The sequence below is a fragment of the Hetaerina americana genome, unplaced genomic scaffold (genome assembly GCF_022747635.1).
Source record: "Hetaerina americana unplaced genomic scaffold, ioHetAmer1.1.p SCAF_4, whole genome shotgun sequence".
NCBI classification, from domain to species: Eukaryota; Metazoa; Arthropoda; class Insecta; order Odonata; family Calopterygidae; genus Hetaerina; species Hetaerina americana.
In genome coordinates this window covers 83,725,834-83,740,316 of record NW_027286985.1, presented here as the reverse complement: position 1 = coordinate 83,740,316, position 14,483 = coordinate 83,725,834, and the positions used below count along the sequence as shown (strand labels likewise).

The 14,483-nt window shown below is 36.6% G+C and overlaps 1 protein-coding gene across 1 annotated transcript in view; it reads left to right on the top strand.

The window, feature by feature from the left end:
• Positions 1 to 14,483, top strand: part of LOC139692552 (superoxide dismutase [Cu-Zn]-like) — a 43,450-nt gene that overhangs the window by 25,856 nt on the left and 3,111 nt on the right. The window contains exons 2-4 of the mRNA XM_071590788.1: positions 5,104 to 5,173; positions 9,255 to 9,455; positions 10,545 to 10,801. Of these exons, the coding sequence (XP_071446889.1) occupies positions 5,111 to 5,173; positions 9,255 to 9,455; positions 10,545 to 10,801 (521 nt within the window). The 5' untranslated portion in view covers positions 5,104 to 5,110. The remainder of the gene's footprint in view (positions 1 to 5,103; positions 5,174 to 9,254; positions 9,456 to 10,544; positions 10,802 to 14,483) is intronic.

Below are 14,483 nucleotides of genomic sequence, written 5' to 3'. Positions count from 1 at the left end.
AAAATTCACTGTGACTGGATCATGTTCCAAACAATTATACGACGATGATTCCATAAGTAATCTGCCATATTCAGGACAGTTACCAGTTCAACCCATGGTCGGTATGAAATAAATTTTGATGTGGAAAATTACTTCTGCATCCAATTTAATACGAAGAATGTCCACAAACTAGAGCTATGAATTATTTGCAGCATAAAATCATCCGTCACTGCCAATAGTATGTAACCGTGTTTTTTTCATAGTCAAATCTTTCGTAAAATCTGGTCTGGTAAAACGTTTACTGAACTACAATAATCCTTTTTTCCATATAACTGTTGTGAAAACAACCAATGAGGGACGCCCTTGCACAATGTCATGCCATGTTAAATAATGTTATGAACACAAAATAAAGGAGAGAAGGTGTGAAAAATCATAGTGCTGAAACTACGTTTACACTTTACGGCCATGGTTAATGCGTTTCCGTTGACTGCTTTGGAAACATCATGAGTAGAGATGTCCATACTGAAAGGAAAGACTTGTACTTTTCCACAGATTTTACTATATGGTACCATATAATAAAATCTGTAAAAAGTACGAGTCTTTCTTTTCAGTATGGATATTAAACACTTCCATGAAGGGAAGCTTCATGGAAGTGTTTAATATGAAAATTTTCAATTCATTTCAATTGAAATTCATTTTCCTCTTCGTGTGGGGCTTCCTACGCTCCATCAACTACCTTTTATTATCTCGTCTTTCTCCTTTTTTATAACCATTTTATATAACTACACTCGCAATAATATTATCTCGAAATCATGTAGCATAAAGCTACATAAAACTCTTGATAAATTGGCCCGTTACGCAAAGCGAACGGGAGTCGACTCATTAAGATCCTCGAAAGCTTCACAGAACGAAATTATTAACTTTACCAGCCTATCAGTTCAGTTATTTCAACGGTATGTTTCCAGTGAAATTGATATTCTGTCTACATCCATATGGTTCCCTGCAATCCACTACTATGGTGTGTGGCAGGGGGGGAGGTGATTCCATACCAAGCATGAATTATCTAAATTAAGGTTTGCTTAAATGATAGTTGCCAAACTGTTTCTAATAATGGAGGTACTTTTAACAACAGACGCATTCACTGTGGTATCTAAGCTCAAAATTATCCAGTCAATGACCGTAATAACAACCAACCTGTTATGGGATTTGATATAAAATGAATTTATTTGTCAATAGTGTTTTCTTATTCTTTTTCTTTAGTATGTTATCTATCATTAGGGGTAAAAAGGATTGTCCACAAATGGAAGTACTATATTTCCTCTCCATTTGTTCCTTATTCTTTTGTTGGCGAGCTTTTCTCGTGATACCGCAATCTGAATATTAATGAGGAAAACACAGAAATTAAATAGAGGCAGCCAAAGGAAGGATATCATTCGCAAAGAAGAAACATTATAACACATGAGGAAAGATTTTCTTTTTAGAAAGTCTCACCCTCTCCATACGATAGATTTTGCTAGATTGGAATATACATTTTCATAGTACGCAGACACCCTAAATCTCGGGTTAAACGATAGCCGTTAAATAATAAGAACCAATTGAGAGCCAATAATTTTGAAATAGTACGCAAAGAATATTGAAAGACGCTACGAGCGGTTAGAAAAACATACTTTTGCCATTTTTCTCTTGATATAATAATTTTATGATATCGATAATAAAATAATTATACGAGGGTTAAAGACAGATTGAAACAGGTTGAAAGGCAATGTGCTCCCTTTTCTTAACCGTGAGCACCGTTTTTTTTCAAAATAAAATTCAACTCAAGCGTATATTAATTCTGCATCAAAGACATTTGTAAATCGGAATTTTGAAATTTGATTGATACCCTTTATTACAGATAGTGATGGAAAATACATTGATATAGAAATGCACAAAATATTCCCAAAATATATTAGAAGACGCTATTGTTTTCTGATAACTGAAGTTAATATAATCGATTATCGAAGAATGGATATCATAATATTGACCTGGCAAAAAAACAATCCTAAGCTGTTATACTGGTTTATAAGGATGATGATAAGCGAGTACGTTTAAAAGCTAACTTGCACCAGTAAGAATAAATTGTTGGTTAAGACGAAGGAAAACGCATTTACTCATCAGTACCAACACGCTCGCTTGAAAATTTGATAGAAGTAAATGGATAGATATTTGTAGCGAGACAAAATCTACATACAGAAATGTGAATGACACTATATTCATTTGTGACTCCGAGGATATTATTAGGGCATGACGCTATATTGACAGATCAAACCATTTGGAAAAGAAAAGAGAAACAGATTCCAGCAATTAGTAAATATATGTAAACACCCTTATTTCTTCTCACAATTTAGGACCAAAACACAATTAAGTTCAAGCACCCCATCAGTTGTTATCGATCAGCCTAATTCTATTTCGATATTACTATTCCGAACACATATTGGCGTTTTGACATCCCCTGTCATGCGATTTCGTGGCGACTCGCTGGGTGTCACGTAGATGTTAATAGCAACATCTATGATTTCCGTGAAATGTCATAGAAGGACTCAGCAATGCTGTCTTTAATCGTCAAGAACTTGAAACTGACACAAAATTGGTTGGCAATTTTATGAGCATGTAGAGTATCTAACTTTTTGGCATGGTTTAAACTAAATATTTGTGTTACGTCATCAATATTATCACCCGAATAACGTTTACAAAATTAAAGACAGAAATAAACGTTATTTGCTCACCAGAGAACGATAGCACAGACATTGGAATTTCAACGAAGTAATTTGAGAAGCCAAGCAAATGAATTAAAATAACAAACACGCCCAAATTTTCACCAATTATGCGTAAACGTGGGGAGACCGGATGGCCAAAATCTACTAACAAGACCGTGTAAGCCGACTTTGCGGGAAAAATGACTGGTGGAAAGATAGAGACAATCACTACAAGAAAGACCCGTTGAGAAGCTATCGTTCAATGTAAGAACCATCATAGATTGTAGCAGCTTATCTCGATGCGTTTTCAAACCCTTCTCTGAAACAAGAAGACGTTCACGAATCAAAATTACAAAGGCTCACAAGGGAATGTTTATTCTCTGTAGGTTGACTTTCATTATGATTTGATGCGAATTAGTAATTTAAACTCAATAATTAATAATGAATGCTTGTACTGCTGTCATGGAGAATGCTGCCACACTGAAACATGACTCAACTATTGATATTAATATTGTTTTCCATGAAGTAATGGTTAGATATGGTGCACGAAATGGTCGTATCGCCATGTTTACTGGAAAAGAATGCTTTTTGCCTTTTATCCGCCGCGCCTGTCTTTTCCCCCCCGCGAGGGCGCTGGAATCATTGGACCGCGGAGAAACGAGGGCCGTCAATAAACCGGGTTGGCCTTCTTCCACTTATTCCTGGAAGCGAACGGTTGCAGGGCGAGCTCAAGAGGAGACCACGAGTCCTTCGAGAGAGGAGGAAAAGCGAGCGTAACCTCACAATTGTTGGCTGTTAACCAACACCACTATTCCAACCGTAGTTACACACCTATTACAGTATATCATTCATTTCTTTCCGTGACGCGGTGTTGTGTTTATCTTGTTTTCGTTGAATTCTGATTTAAAGAGATGCCATTTTCTTCCGATCAAGAATTTATTCATTTGTTGACGGCGTTTCAATTCTCCATGCTTCGCTCGGTTGTACTTTTCATAGACATGCAAAAACAGATAAATATTTTCCTTGCTTAGCAAAACCGTACTTTTGATTCTTCGATGTAATCCCAGCCAAATATGTACTCGTATAGTATGCCATTTACGTAGAAGCGCACTTAACGGCATGATGTCAGTTAGAACAGTGAATATACTAAAAAGTACTACCTCCTCACAATAGGATTCCAAGTTTTACTCACTACTTTTGGGTAATAGGATATAATTTTTTATTTATTTTCTATTATCCTGAGCACACCTCGGTCTTCTAACACATTTCAACTTCCCCATTCCTTAAGTTTTCCATGATCCATAATGAAAATACATTACCGCAAAGAGATTATCTTAGAAAAGCAATGCTTCTGGCTCCAATGTGAACATTCTATCCTTAAAACTGAAAATCAATTATTTTGAGGACTACAGATAGATGAAAGAAAAACAAGCCTCTTATAAAACAGCAGATTATTTGGCTGAAACGCCGTCAAGAACCGAAAAAAATTTTGATGAGTTTTACAGTAAAATAGAATTTTACTTACCTAGATTTTGAAATAAAAAAGAAATTTGCAACCTTACCCCAACACCGTTGAATACCTTTTATCGCGGTTTTCATATTACAAGCGGATGATGAAATATGTCAAGCCTGGAATATGACGCAAACTTGAATTAATAGCGATCGTTCAATAATAATCACTGGAAGAACTACAGCAGGATGGGTTGTATTTTCTGCATGTAATACATAAACATTAAATGCATTTTAGGCAAATAATATATTTTTTCGGCTACGAATGATCAAAAAGTACTCAGTACGAATCTAGGAGAATTCAACCAATCTATTCAAATGCATAAAAACATATCGCAATTGATATGTCCAATGAAAGGAGAGGTGTGGTCATTGAGCGTTAATCATTGAGACGGAAAACCACTGACAAATTGTTCAGATTTCCCTTCTAATTCTCTTCTTTACTCCCAAAATCTCCCAGCCAGGAATTAATCTTAAATGGTCTCATTGGAAAATGTTTCCCTATCACTAAGTTTCTGATTTCTTATCATTGACTAATAAGTTCACCTCATCCACGTCTAATTAAAATGTTACTTCAAAACTCGTTCATTAACTTTGCAATTTGTGTAACGAGGCAAAACTGTCGTGTGTTACCTTATGACGATGACTTAGCAGTCGAGCTCTTTTGTTTCATAAAACTGGCCATAGTGTTATTCTAGTTAACTAACGCTGAGAGGCCATGACTGCCTATTGGTCTGGAAGTCTCTGGATTCTTCGACGATTTTGACCTAGTGTCCTATGGTTCGGCTCGGTTCTAATGCTATACAAATGTTTTGTTTATTAAAAAGAAAATGATTTGATTGCCATGAAACTAATTCATTTACTCCTTCTTTGCTTCCAGGCTGGAAATGGCGTCTTTCGGGAGGATAGCAGTGGTATTTGCTGTTTGCATTTCCTTTTCTGCAGCTGAGGTAAGCATTAAGTACGAGTAAAATGGATGACTTCTTTACCCGATCATATCCACGACGCACATATATGCACGACGCATAGAGCGCTTCCCATCGCACTAAATAATATTAAAAATATATCAAAGTAATGTAAAACATATCACGCTAATTAGTTTTCCTTAAAATTGCTTTTGAAATAATATTCAGCTTACTACATTAGGTATTTTGCCAGGTATTAATATAGACTTAGGTTAAATTTTAACAGTTACTTGAACGCGAATGTCACTTCAACATAGTAAGGCTTTGAAACCTCCGCATAAGTATTTGAGGTTTCTGAATGTATTGAAAACTTCTTTGGGTGATCCGTTCTAATCCACTGCCGTCAGATTTAAGATGGAATATTTTCCTTTGTCTCTCTTCTGCCGTCTTGCCTTAATTTCAAATTTGTGTCCGTGAAAACATTCTCATGCACATGATTGAGGCATCAGGAAAGATAGGAGGCCGGGAAGGAACGAGTGGCTTGCTGGGCCACTTGCTGGTAAGTGGGCGGAGAATAATGCGGTGAAATGTACTGAAATCAAGGCCATCCGCTGTGCAAGAGAAATTACATTGCTGGAGGGAGTTGCGGGAGTGCAATCAAGAGAAGAAAAGAGATGGGCTTGATAGAAGGGGGATATTTTTTGTGGGATAACGTTGCGAGAGGTTAAGCAGATAAGGGCAAAAAGGTTAATTGAAATAATTACAAAACATTTCTTTGTACTATTAGCGCGCGAGATCGCGTCATTGTGTCCATTTACCTTCCTCTTCCTTTCCCCATTCATTTTTTCTTCCCCTTCCTTCCTCTTTATCTATTACTCATATCCGTCTTACTACATACTCCCTTTTCCTACTTAAACAAGTACTACATATATATTTACAATTAAAACTATCACAAGGTCTACATATATAATTACAATTAAATTAACTAATTACAAGTAAAAATTGCAATTAGTTTCATAAAGGGACGATTAGAAATCCCCAAGCAACAAACTAAAAACCAATAAATATTCAGGATTATTGCAGTCAAAATCCTTAATTAGGTGCCGGTCACCAAGGTACCAATATTGATATAAGTGCGGGTACCAAGGTATCAACACCTATTCTGACACTACGTATTGGTACCGAGGTCTTGCCCTAGGCATCCACCCCTGGCACGAGAATAGAAATCCCCTCGTAGAATAGAAAGACGCACCCGTACGTTACTCATAGAAGTTTGAAGAATAGATTATCAGAAAAGTAGGCATTAGATGTGTTTCCAGCTACTTGATTGAATTCCATCATTTCTTTACGAATTTAGTATGTTCCACCAGTTATTTACTGTATATTATTATGCCCCAATGGGTGCAGGCGCGCTACGACGTTCTTCGTGACCCAACTTGTCCTGTAGGGATTGAGGAAAACGGCGCTATGTCACCATTCAATTGTTTCCTACCGTCAGAGTTGACATTCGATCGTTTCATCATTTCATTCATTTGTTGAAGGTTGATAGTTCGACCCTACCTGGAGCTAATCAGAGAATGCATAAAGGAAAAACCTGATTTGTATTCATGGGGGCGCCACCTCGGCTTTTATTTCCTCAAAGTGTAATTCGCCGTCGCATTATAACGATCTTGTTTTCCCCACACATCTTTCATTTGTTCCGTATCGCTATCTTTTCTTTCCTTTTCCCAGATCATTAAAGTCCGCCGATTAATAAAGTAATTCTGATTATCGCGTCACTACGCCGTTTACCATCACATAAAATACATCATGGTGCATAACATACATGGTGCCATCACATAGCCTCTGTTACGCTATATATTTCGAGTGAATTACCTACTGCTTTTACTCCATCCATTATTTTTCTAGTTTTTTTTTCATTTTCACTACCTGATGACAAAAATGCTTAATCTCTCCTTCCAATTTCCCTGCTAGCCCAAATTGTTCCCTTCTAGTAAAGTATTCCTATTTTAATAACAATACACCTGTGAACGAAAATACCCAATCATGTTCCTATTCTTTCATCATATAAAATGTTTAAATAGGTTTTACTTAGTTTAAAATGTAGCTGAGTATTTCCACGTTTTAATGCTTCTGTTTGAGGATGAAAGGAGTATTCTTAAATATACGTGTGTCCTGGCGACAGTTAACTGGTACTAATGACTATTTGCTGATGCACCATAATTGTTCATCATTCACTCACAAACTTCAATATACCACTTCCTTCCAGTCATTCCTCATCCAAAGTTCACCCACCTCCTCTCGTCTCGTACAGTGCGTAAATCTTCGTCATTTGCCTTCCCTTCCGACCATTTTTTATATTCTCCTATATTCGTCATAACTGCATCTCAACTTGCATCACCTTCGAGCTTCAAACTGTAAAAAATGCACCTGAATAATAGAGGAATGCTTTTCTCGCCACATACCGCTAAGTTAAGCTTTAATTCTTTCATGCAATTCTACGATGTGACGTGAGCGAGATAATTACATTAAACTTAACTTTTCAGGAAATTGTGAAACCGATTCGCACAAGTTGTGATTAAAAGTAAATGCGATTTTTTCAACCGATGAAATTTAAATCATTTTTAATTTTTACAAGGCGTGCTGGATTTCAGGCGGAATTATTAAAAGGGGAATGAAATACAAGTAGGACGTTTTGGGCAGATCCAGGGATTCAGGAAAGAGCACGGAAAACTTACGGTTTCCACACTATTTCGCTAACGCCTAAGATTTTTCTTAATGATAATAGCGTATCGCGCTGCATTCAAGTGATTCATTTGTTATCCCAACCTGAGAAACTCCCTTACTGTGAATGTATCAGAACTTTCTGAATAACCGCAGGTGACGAAGTGAAAGAAGCTTCCCATTTCACCTTAACCTTTATGCATGCATTTCACACATCCTGATGTTTTATCGGAAAAGAGCTCTAATTGTACGGGACAAACTAATATTCGGAGTGATTACTTCAATTTACACGTGCTCGGGGAGAAAGGTTATGTCCATAATATCAAAGTTGCAACATCACATTCTTGAATAATTCCGATTTTCGAATGGAAAATTCGGAGCTCTCGAGTCTGTTGCATCAAAACTTTAGCATTGTCGATGCATCTCGTCATTAACCTATAAATTCCTCAATCCAGACGCAGGTATTTTTCTCGAAGACATCAAAACTTCGCAACTTAACAGCTTGGTACGCCGCTATTCGGTGACATATTATTGCGAGCCATAGTCTACCGAATGGATTAGGCTTTGCACTGAGGGGCTAAACACAGCTTCTACTTCCCTCCTACCACTATAATATATCCTCTCACATTCCACAGCAAAACATACCATATTTAGATCTATATACATGTGCATGGGAGTCAGTGTATTTACTTGTATGGGGCTTAGCTTTTTTAGCTATAGCTTTTTCCTAATTCGTAATCATAATTTTTAACGTTCTACGTTGACTATTCTATTTATATATTACTAATAAAAAAACCATAAACACAGTAATCAACCCGAAGTTTGGTTTGTTAGGTGGTGGTAGAGTTCACCCAGTACTAAGCCCGACGGCGGGTGAAAATCGCCCACCAGGGTAGGGGGTTAGATCCTTTCCTTGTGCCGGGTGTGGCTTCCCAGGAAGATCTGGTGCCCGAAAAATAACATAGGAGCTGGGTGGAGCTGCAGGTGCCCAGAGAGGCTTGCCTGGGAATCGAACCCGGGTCCTCCGGTCAGTAGTCTAACGCTTTACCCCTGGTCTACCGCGACCCACTTATTACAAATAAAGATTCATAGATAATTAAAAATTTCCGACTTAATCAGTACAGATGATTTCTTACCCTCTTATTTCGCGGAATCCATGCTTACATACTTTCAACCACACTTCACATCATCCAAATGCTAATATTTTTTCCTCCCCCTACGTTGCTTATCCGACATTTACTGCTAAATTGCCGTCTTCAACCTTCCCTTCCCTCTCAATATAAACCTTTCTCTTCCCATGCCTATCGTTTGTTCCGTTCATTCCCTTTTGTTCCGTAATATTTGTGTAGATGTTTATTGAGTTCAGCAATTGGCAATGCTCTTTTGTCTCAATCTTTCGCAGCAAATCCGCGCGATAGTGGCTCTACACGGGTCGGTGGTCAATGGAAGCGTGACGTTCACGCAGGACCCGTACGGCGGGCCGGTGACGATCACTGGCGTCGTGATGGGTCTGTCGCCAGGCAACCACGGCATGCATGTCCACGAGAAGGGAGACCTGAGCGGAGGCTGCGGTTCCTCCGGAGGACACTTCAACCCAGGAATGGTAAACTTGGGCTCAAAAAAATCATTTTCAGGAAACTTGAAAAATATATTTTTAAAAAGATTTTCTTCTAGTTGCTGGAGCTAATTAACTGTGAATTATTTAGTGGAGAAAATATTAATTTGGTTACCCTTCGATAGCTTCCTCAATTACTCTCTCATTCATTTATGTCATAAACCATTGGAAAATGGTCTATAAAAAAATTAAGCCAAGTTATTAGTCAATATGAAGTAACTACTTAACCCCATAAACTGCATGATTCTTGCTGAACAAGCCGAGTCAACATTCTTTTTTGAGCGTTCACTTTTCTTCTGACTATTTCAATAATTTACTTATGAAGTCTTTTCCCAAGAATAACCGCGCGCCCATTCATTAACCGGAACAATTTAGTTGAAGTCCTTATGCAGAAAAATATTTTATCTCCCGGTAAATTTGAGTTCAATGATAAGCATTCTTAAATTTCTAATTATTTATAATCGAATTCCATCGATGACGTTACCTCTATTATATGAATGCACTATCTAATGATATAGAGTCCAAATTGTCGTTACATAGTCAAGGGAGTGTACTGGTCTCAATATCAGTGTTATAAAAACGTATTTTTGCGGGAAAAATTTTAAGTTGCTAAACCTTAAAGTCTAAAGTACTACTTAAATGCTACTCGCCAAACTTACACTATGTATCTATTGTAGCCATACATAGTTGCACCACAAATATTTTTCCACCTTCCCAAATTGTTTATGAAAATTTTAAATAAAATATAAATTTTCAAGGAAATATCGGCCAAATCTGTGGCATCGTGCCAACTACGTGCTATTAGGAACTCATTTAAATAAGAAAATATAGATAAACAAATTCAAATATATGAAAAAAGTTGAGAAGTTACCACAAATAACAAGAATCAGCTAAAAAGGGGGTCGAATTTTTATCTGGCCACATGGGAACGAAATCGAGTCCACCAAAATCTAACAATATATTTTTAATATAGTCTAATACTTCACTTCCTCCTAAAAATACAATTTTATAAAATAAAAACTCTGTCAAGAACCTTTACCGAGACTAACATATTTGCTCATCCTGATGGCGTCGCAGACTAACCACGGAGGACCATCTTCAGCAATTAGGCACGTTGGTGACCTTGGCAACATCAATGCCAATAGCAAAGGGGTCGCTACAGTGGCCGCGGTGGACTCAGTCGTCAGCCTCCAGAACATCTCCCCGCACTGCATCTTGGGAAGGACCCTTGTCATCCACGCTGGCGAGGACGACTATGGTCTAGGGGGATACTCTGACTCTCTGACAACTGGCCACGCCGGCGCTAGGGTCGCCTGCGGAATCATAGGAATTATGTAACCATCATACTTTTTCTTAGATGTAACTCATTATCGCATTTCACCATTTCCACCCATGGCTACATGTGAAATCTATGTATTTAACATTTAACGCTTTTGGTGGTGTACTTCATACTTGTGTATGCATTGTGTAAATTTTTCCTTGGGTATGATTCACAAAAACAAAAAAAATAATCAAAGTATTTCCATAACAAAGATCTATTCATGAATAAGACATTTGAGACAACATGAGACAGATGGTCACACATTAAATTATATGATATGTATGTAGATACATGTAGTCACATAAGACACACAATTATAAATTGAAACATCAACCAATTAAGTAGCACCTTGCTTATGTATGTTTTGGCATGCTCTGACTTGAAATAAAACAATAATCCCAGCTTCCCTCTTAGCATCAGTTAAGATACATCTGATCCACCAAAATGTTAGAAAGCATTTTTTTGAAGATTTAAACTAAAAAAATGTGAACATGCAAGCTATCATATAGATGTTTCTTATGAAGTAAAGCATTTATGTTGAAGGTTCAATTCCACAATTATGGCATGTTTATAAATTATTCTTAAATGAATGAGTGGAAGTTGCAGGTTTTAGATCAAACAGCATTATGAAAATCCAAAAGATCATTTTTCACACTGCACATACTATTACTATGCAAATTGCAACATGCACATGATTTCACAAAAGCCTTAAAAAAGTCCAAGTTTTAAGACAAGTTTCAAGGCTAGAATTTTTAAACATAAATCTACAGTAGAATGTGGAAATCACCGTATTAGAGAAATTGAAATTGATATCATTTCTCTCACATTGTATTTTTCCTGTCCTTGGGCTTCAAGTAAATTAAAGTACTGAGTTTCCCAAGCAAATCATTCTTGTCACAAATTTCAATGTGATGGCTCCTCTTTATGCACCCATAGAGTATTTTATGGCTGATTGATGTCATATAATTTGGGTATTTACTAAATAGTAAGTTTATGTAGCTCAACATAGCTTCAGCATTAGACTATTTTTCTTCTGGTTCACCTGAAATGAAGGGTTATACACTATTTGGAGAGGTAATTTTGAATAATTGCACATTCACAAACAAGGAACAAAAGTTTTTTATCATCAATTTTATATGAGTAGATGATTATGCATTTTGAGGCATAAAGCCATATGTACTTATGCAAAGATTTGTGCAGAGGGATGGTGATACTGGTGTTAAAAGACATACTCTCTATTTTTCACTTGGCAGTTCAGATATAACTTTAGATGGAGACGAGGGCCTCCTATAATACCCCTTTGGAAAATATCCAGCCTCTGAGAATGCTTTAACCAGGAACTCCATGTACTCTTATTGTCAATAATTCATTGAAAGTTGTGAATATCTATGTAGCAGCATATTATGGCCAGGACTTGAGAGTGGGAAATGAATCTTCCAATTGACATCCACCAGTTGTAAATATATCACCTATTTGATGCTGCACCTTTTAGCTTAGGTACTGGTTTCACTGAATACATTCCACTAGCTAAGTATAGTGAGATACTTAAAATAGTGCCTGTCATGCAATTGGGCTATATTCTCTGAGCAAGTTAGGTGAATGAAATGGCAAATTATTACTTATTTATTGACAAGTCAGTGTCCATACTTTATATTGATCCCACATCAAGTAATTTAATGAAGAATTTAAGAGAATTTAAAAGACAGTTTGTATCCATCAGACTTCCTTTTGCTAACTGAATAGTTTGAACCATTATAATTTCAACACTTCCCTCTAAAAGAAGTTTTATTTGTTGTGATTAATTCATTCAACTAAGTTAATTCATTACTAGCATCCATTGATTCAGTTAAAACATAATGTTAACTCAATCAGCTGCCATACAGTGAGGTAACTATGCTGACCATTTAGCCAAACCAATTAAAAATATGAGATAAGCAATGGTGCTGAGTGACCACAAGCACTGATGAGATCCAAAAGCTTACATATATGAGGATTCTGCTACTCATGAAATTTTAAATACAGCAATTGTCAGCTCCTGATGCCTATGTTAAAGGTCCTTCTCTGCGCAAATAATGGTTCCATGTGCTCTAATAAATGGCTCATTGGATGTAATATAAATGTAAGTTTTGAAATTGTTTTAATTTTGTAAAATACAAAATCCAAATATTTTTGTAAACATTTAAAAAATGTATTCTCTATCCCTCAGAAAAGAATATTCTTAAAAGTTGGATATTTGAGGACAAAGGTCGTAAAAACTGCCAAGCTTCAAATGCCTTCCCATTACGAAAGAGTATATAATACTGGCCAAATTTTGTAGTGTACACAGCCAAATTTGACTATAATTTATTATTAACAAATGGTTTAACATGGTTATTTAAAATATATCTTATTTTGTATACCCAGGCAGAAGGACTTCATTTACATAAACCATGAGTAATAAATGGGAAATATGCTAATGACAATATATTTTTCATTGGCAAACCTGATATTCACCAATATCCAATAAATCTGTTCTTATTAAATTTTTCTATCAGCTATTTTATATCATGGAGATCATGTCCAGCTGATTATTTCATAATCTTACTAGGTGAGAAACTTTTCCTAAACAAGGATTCTTATGAATGAGAATGATGGGTTGAGAGAGTACATAAAAGTGAATAATTGCAATAAAAATGTGATGACAAAGACAATTATATTTATTTGTTCAGTATATTTGGCTCTTCCCTGGAAATGATTTCAATGAATTTACAACATAGCGTATTTACCATAGTGCTTATATGAAACAATATCGATTGCAAATGAGATAGTATTAATTAATCATTTGCTACTAAAACTTTTATGAGGTTTGACCAGAAAGTAACTTACATTTTGGTCTAGTGCAACAGTAGGTAGGATTAGAGCCGCCATTTTGGTGTCTGAATGTCCCTACACTCGGTACTCATCCTGTTTTGTGTTATGCAGACTTTGGTTCTTGGTTCTATGAGCATTGCAATGGAAAATCCCACGAGTTGTGAACTGCAATCAGTGATTAGGTTTTTACTGACAAAAAACTCCAAGCCAATTGAAATTCATAGACAAATTTGTGAAGTATATGGAGACTGAATAATGAGTAAAGGCAGCGGAGTGAGGCAGAGGTGCATTTCATGTAAAAATGGCTACACCAATGTTCAAGACAAGGGCCGAAGTTGTCAGCAAAGCCTTGTGATAGATGAACAGACAGATGGCCAGTTCTTGGACATCATGGACATTGGTCCATTCACTCTTAAATTAACAACATCACTAGCACACAAGACTGTGACTCATCACTTAGTGGGTGCACAGCATGAATTTCCTGATTAATGTCAGCAGCTTTGAAGTTTATTGCCAGTAAAAACCTTATCACTGAATGAATTTTACATTTGGTGGGATTTACAATTGTGTTGCTCATGTTGACTTGCTACTGTAAACATATGACAAATGGTGCGGTCTTCCAAACACTGCAGATCAAGGTGTACTGCCCTAGTGTGTGAGTCAATTCAGCAAACATTTGGCTCCCCCCAATACTTAGCTGGCTACACACAAATGGAGGTTACTATCTGGACGGTCCTTGTATGTTGAATTGAAGAAGTAATATGCCAATTAAGGAAAATTTCATTGATAAATGGGCTGAAGAGGGGTGGAGCATACTTTTTGAAAAAGTATCCACCCCCTTCCCT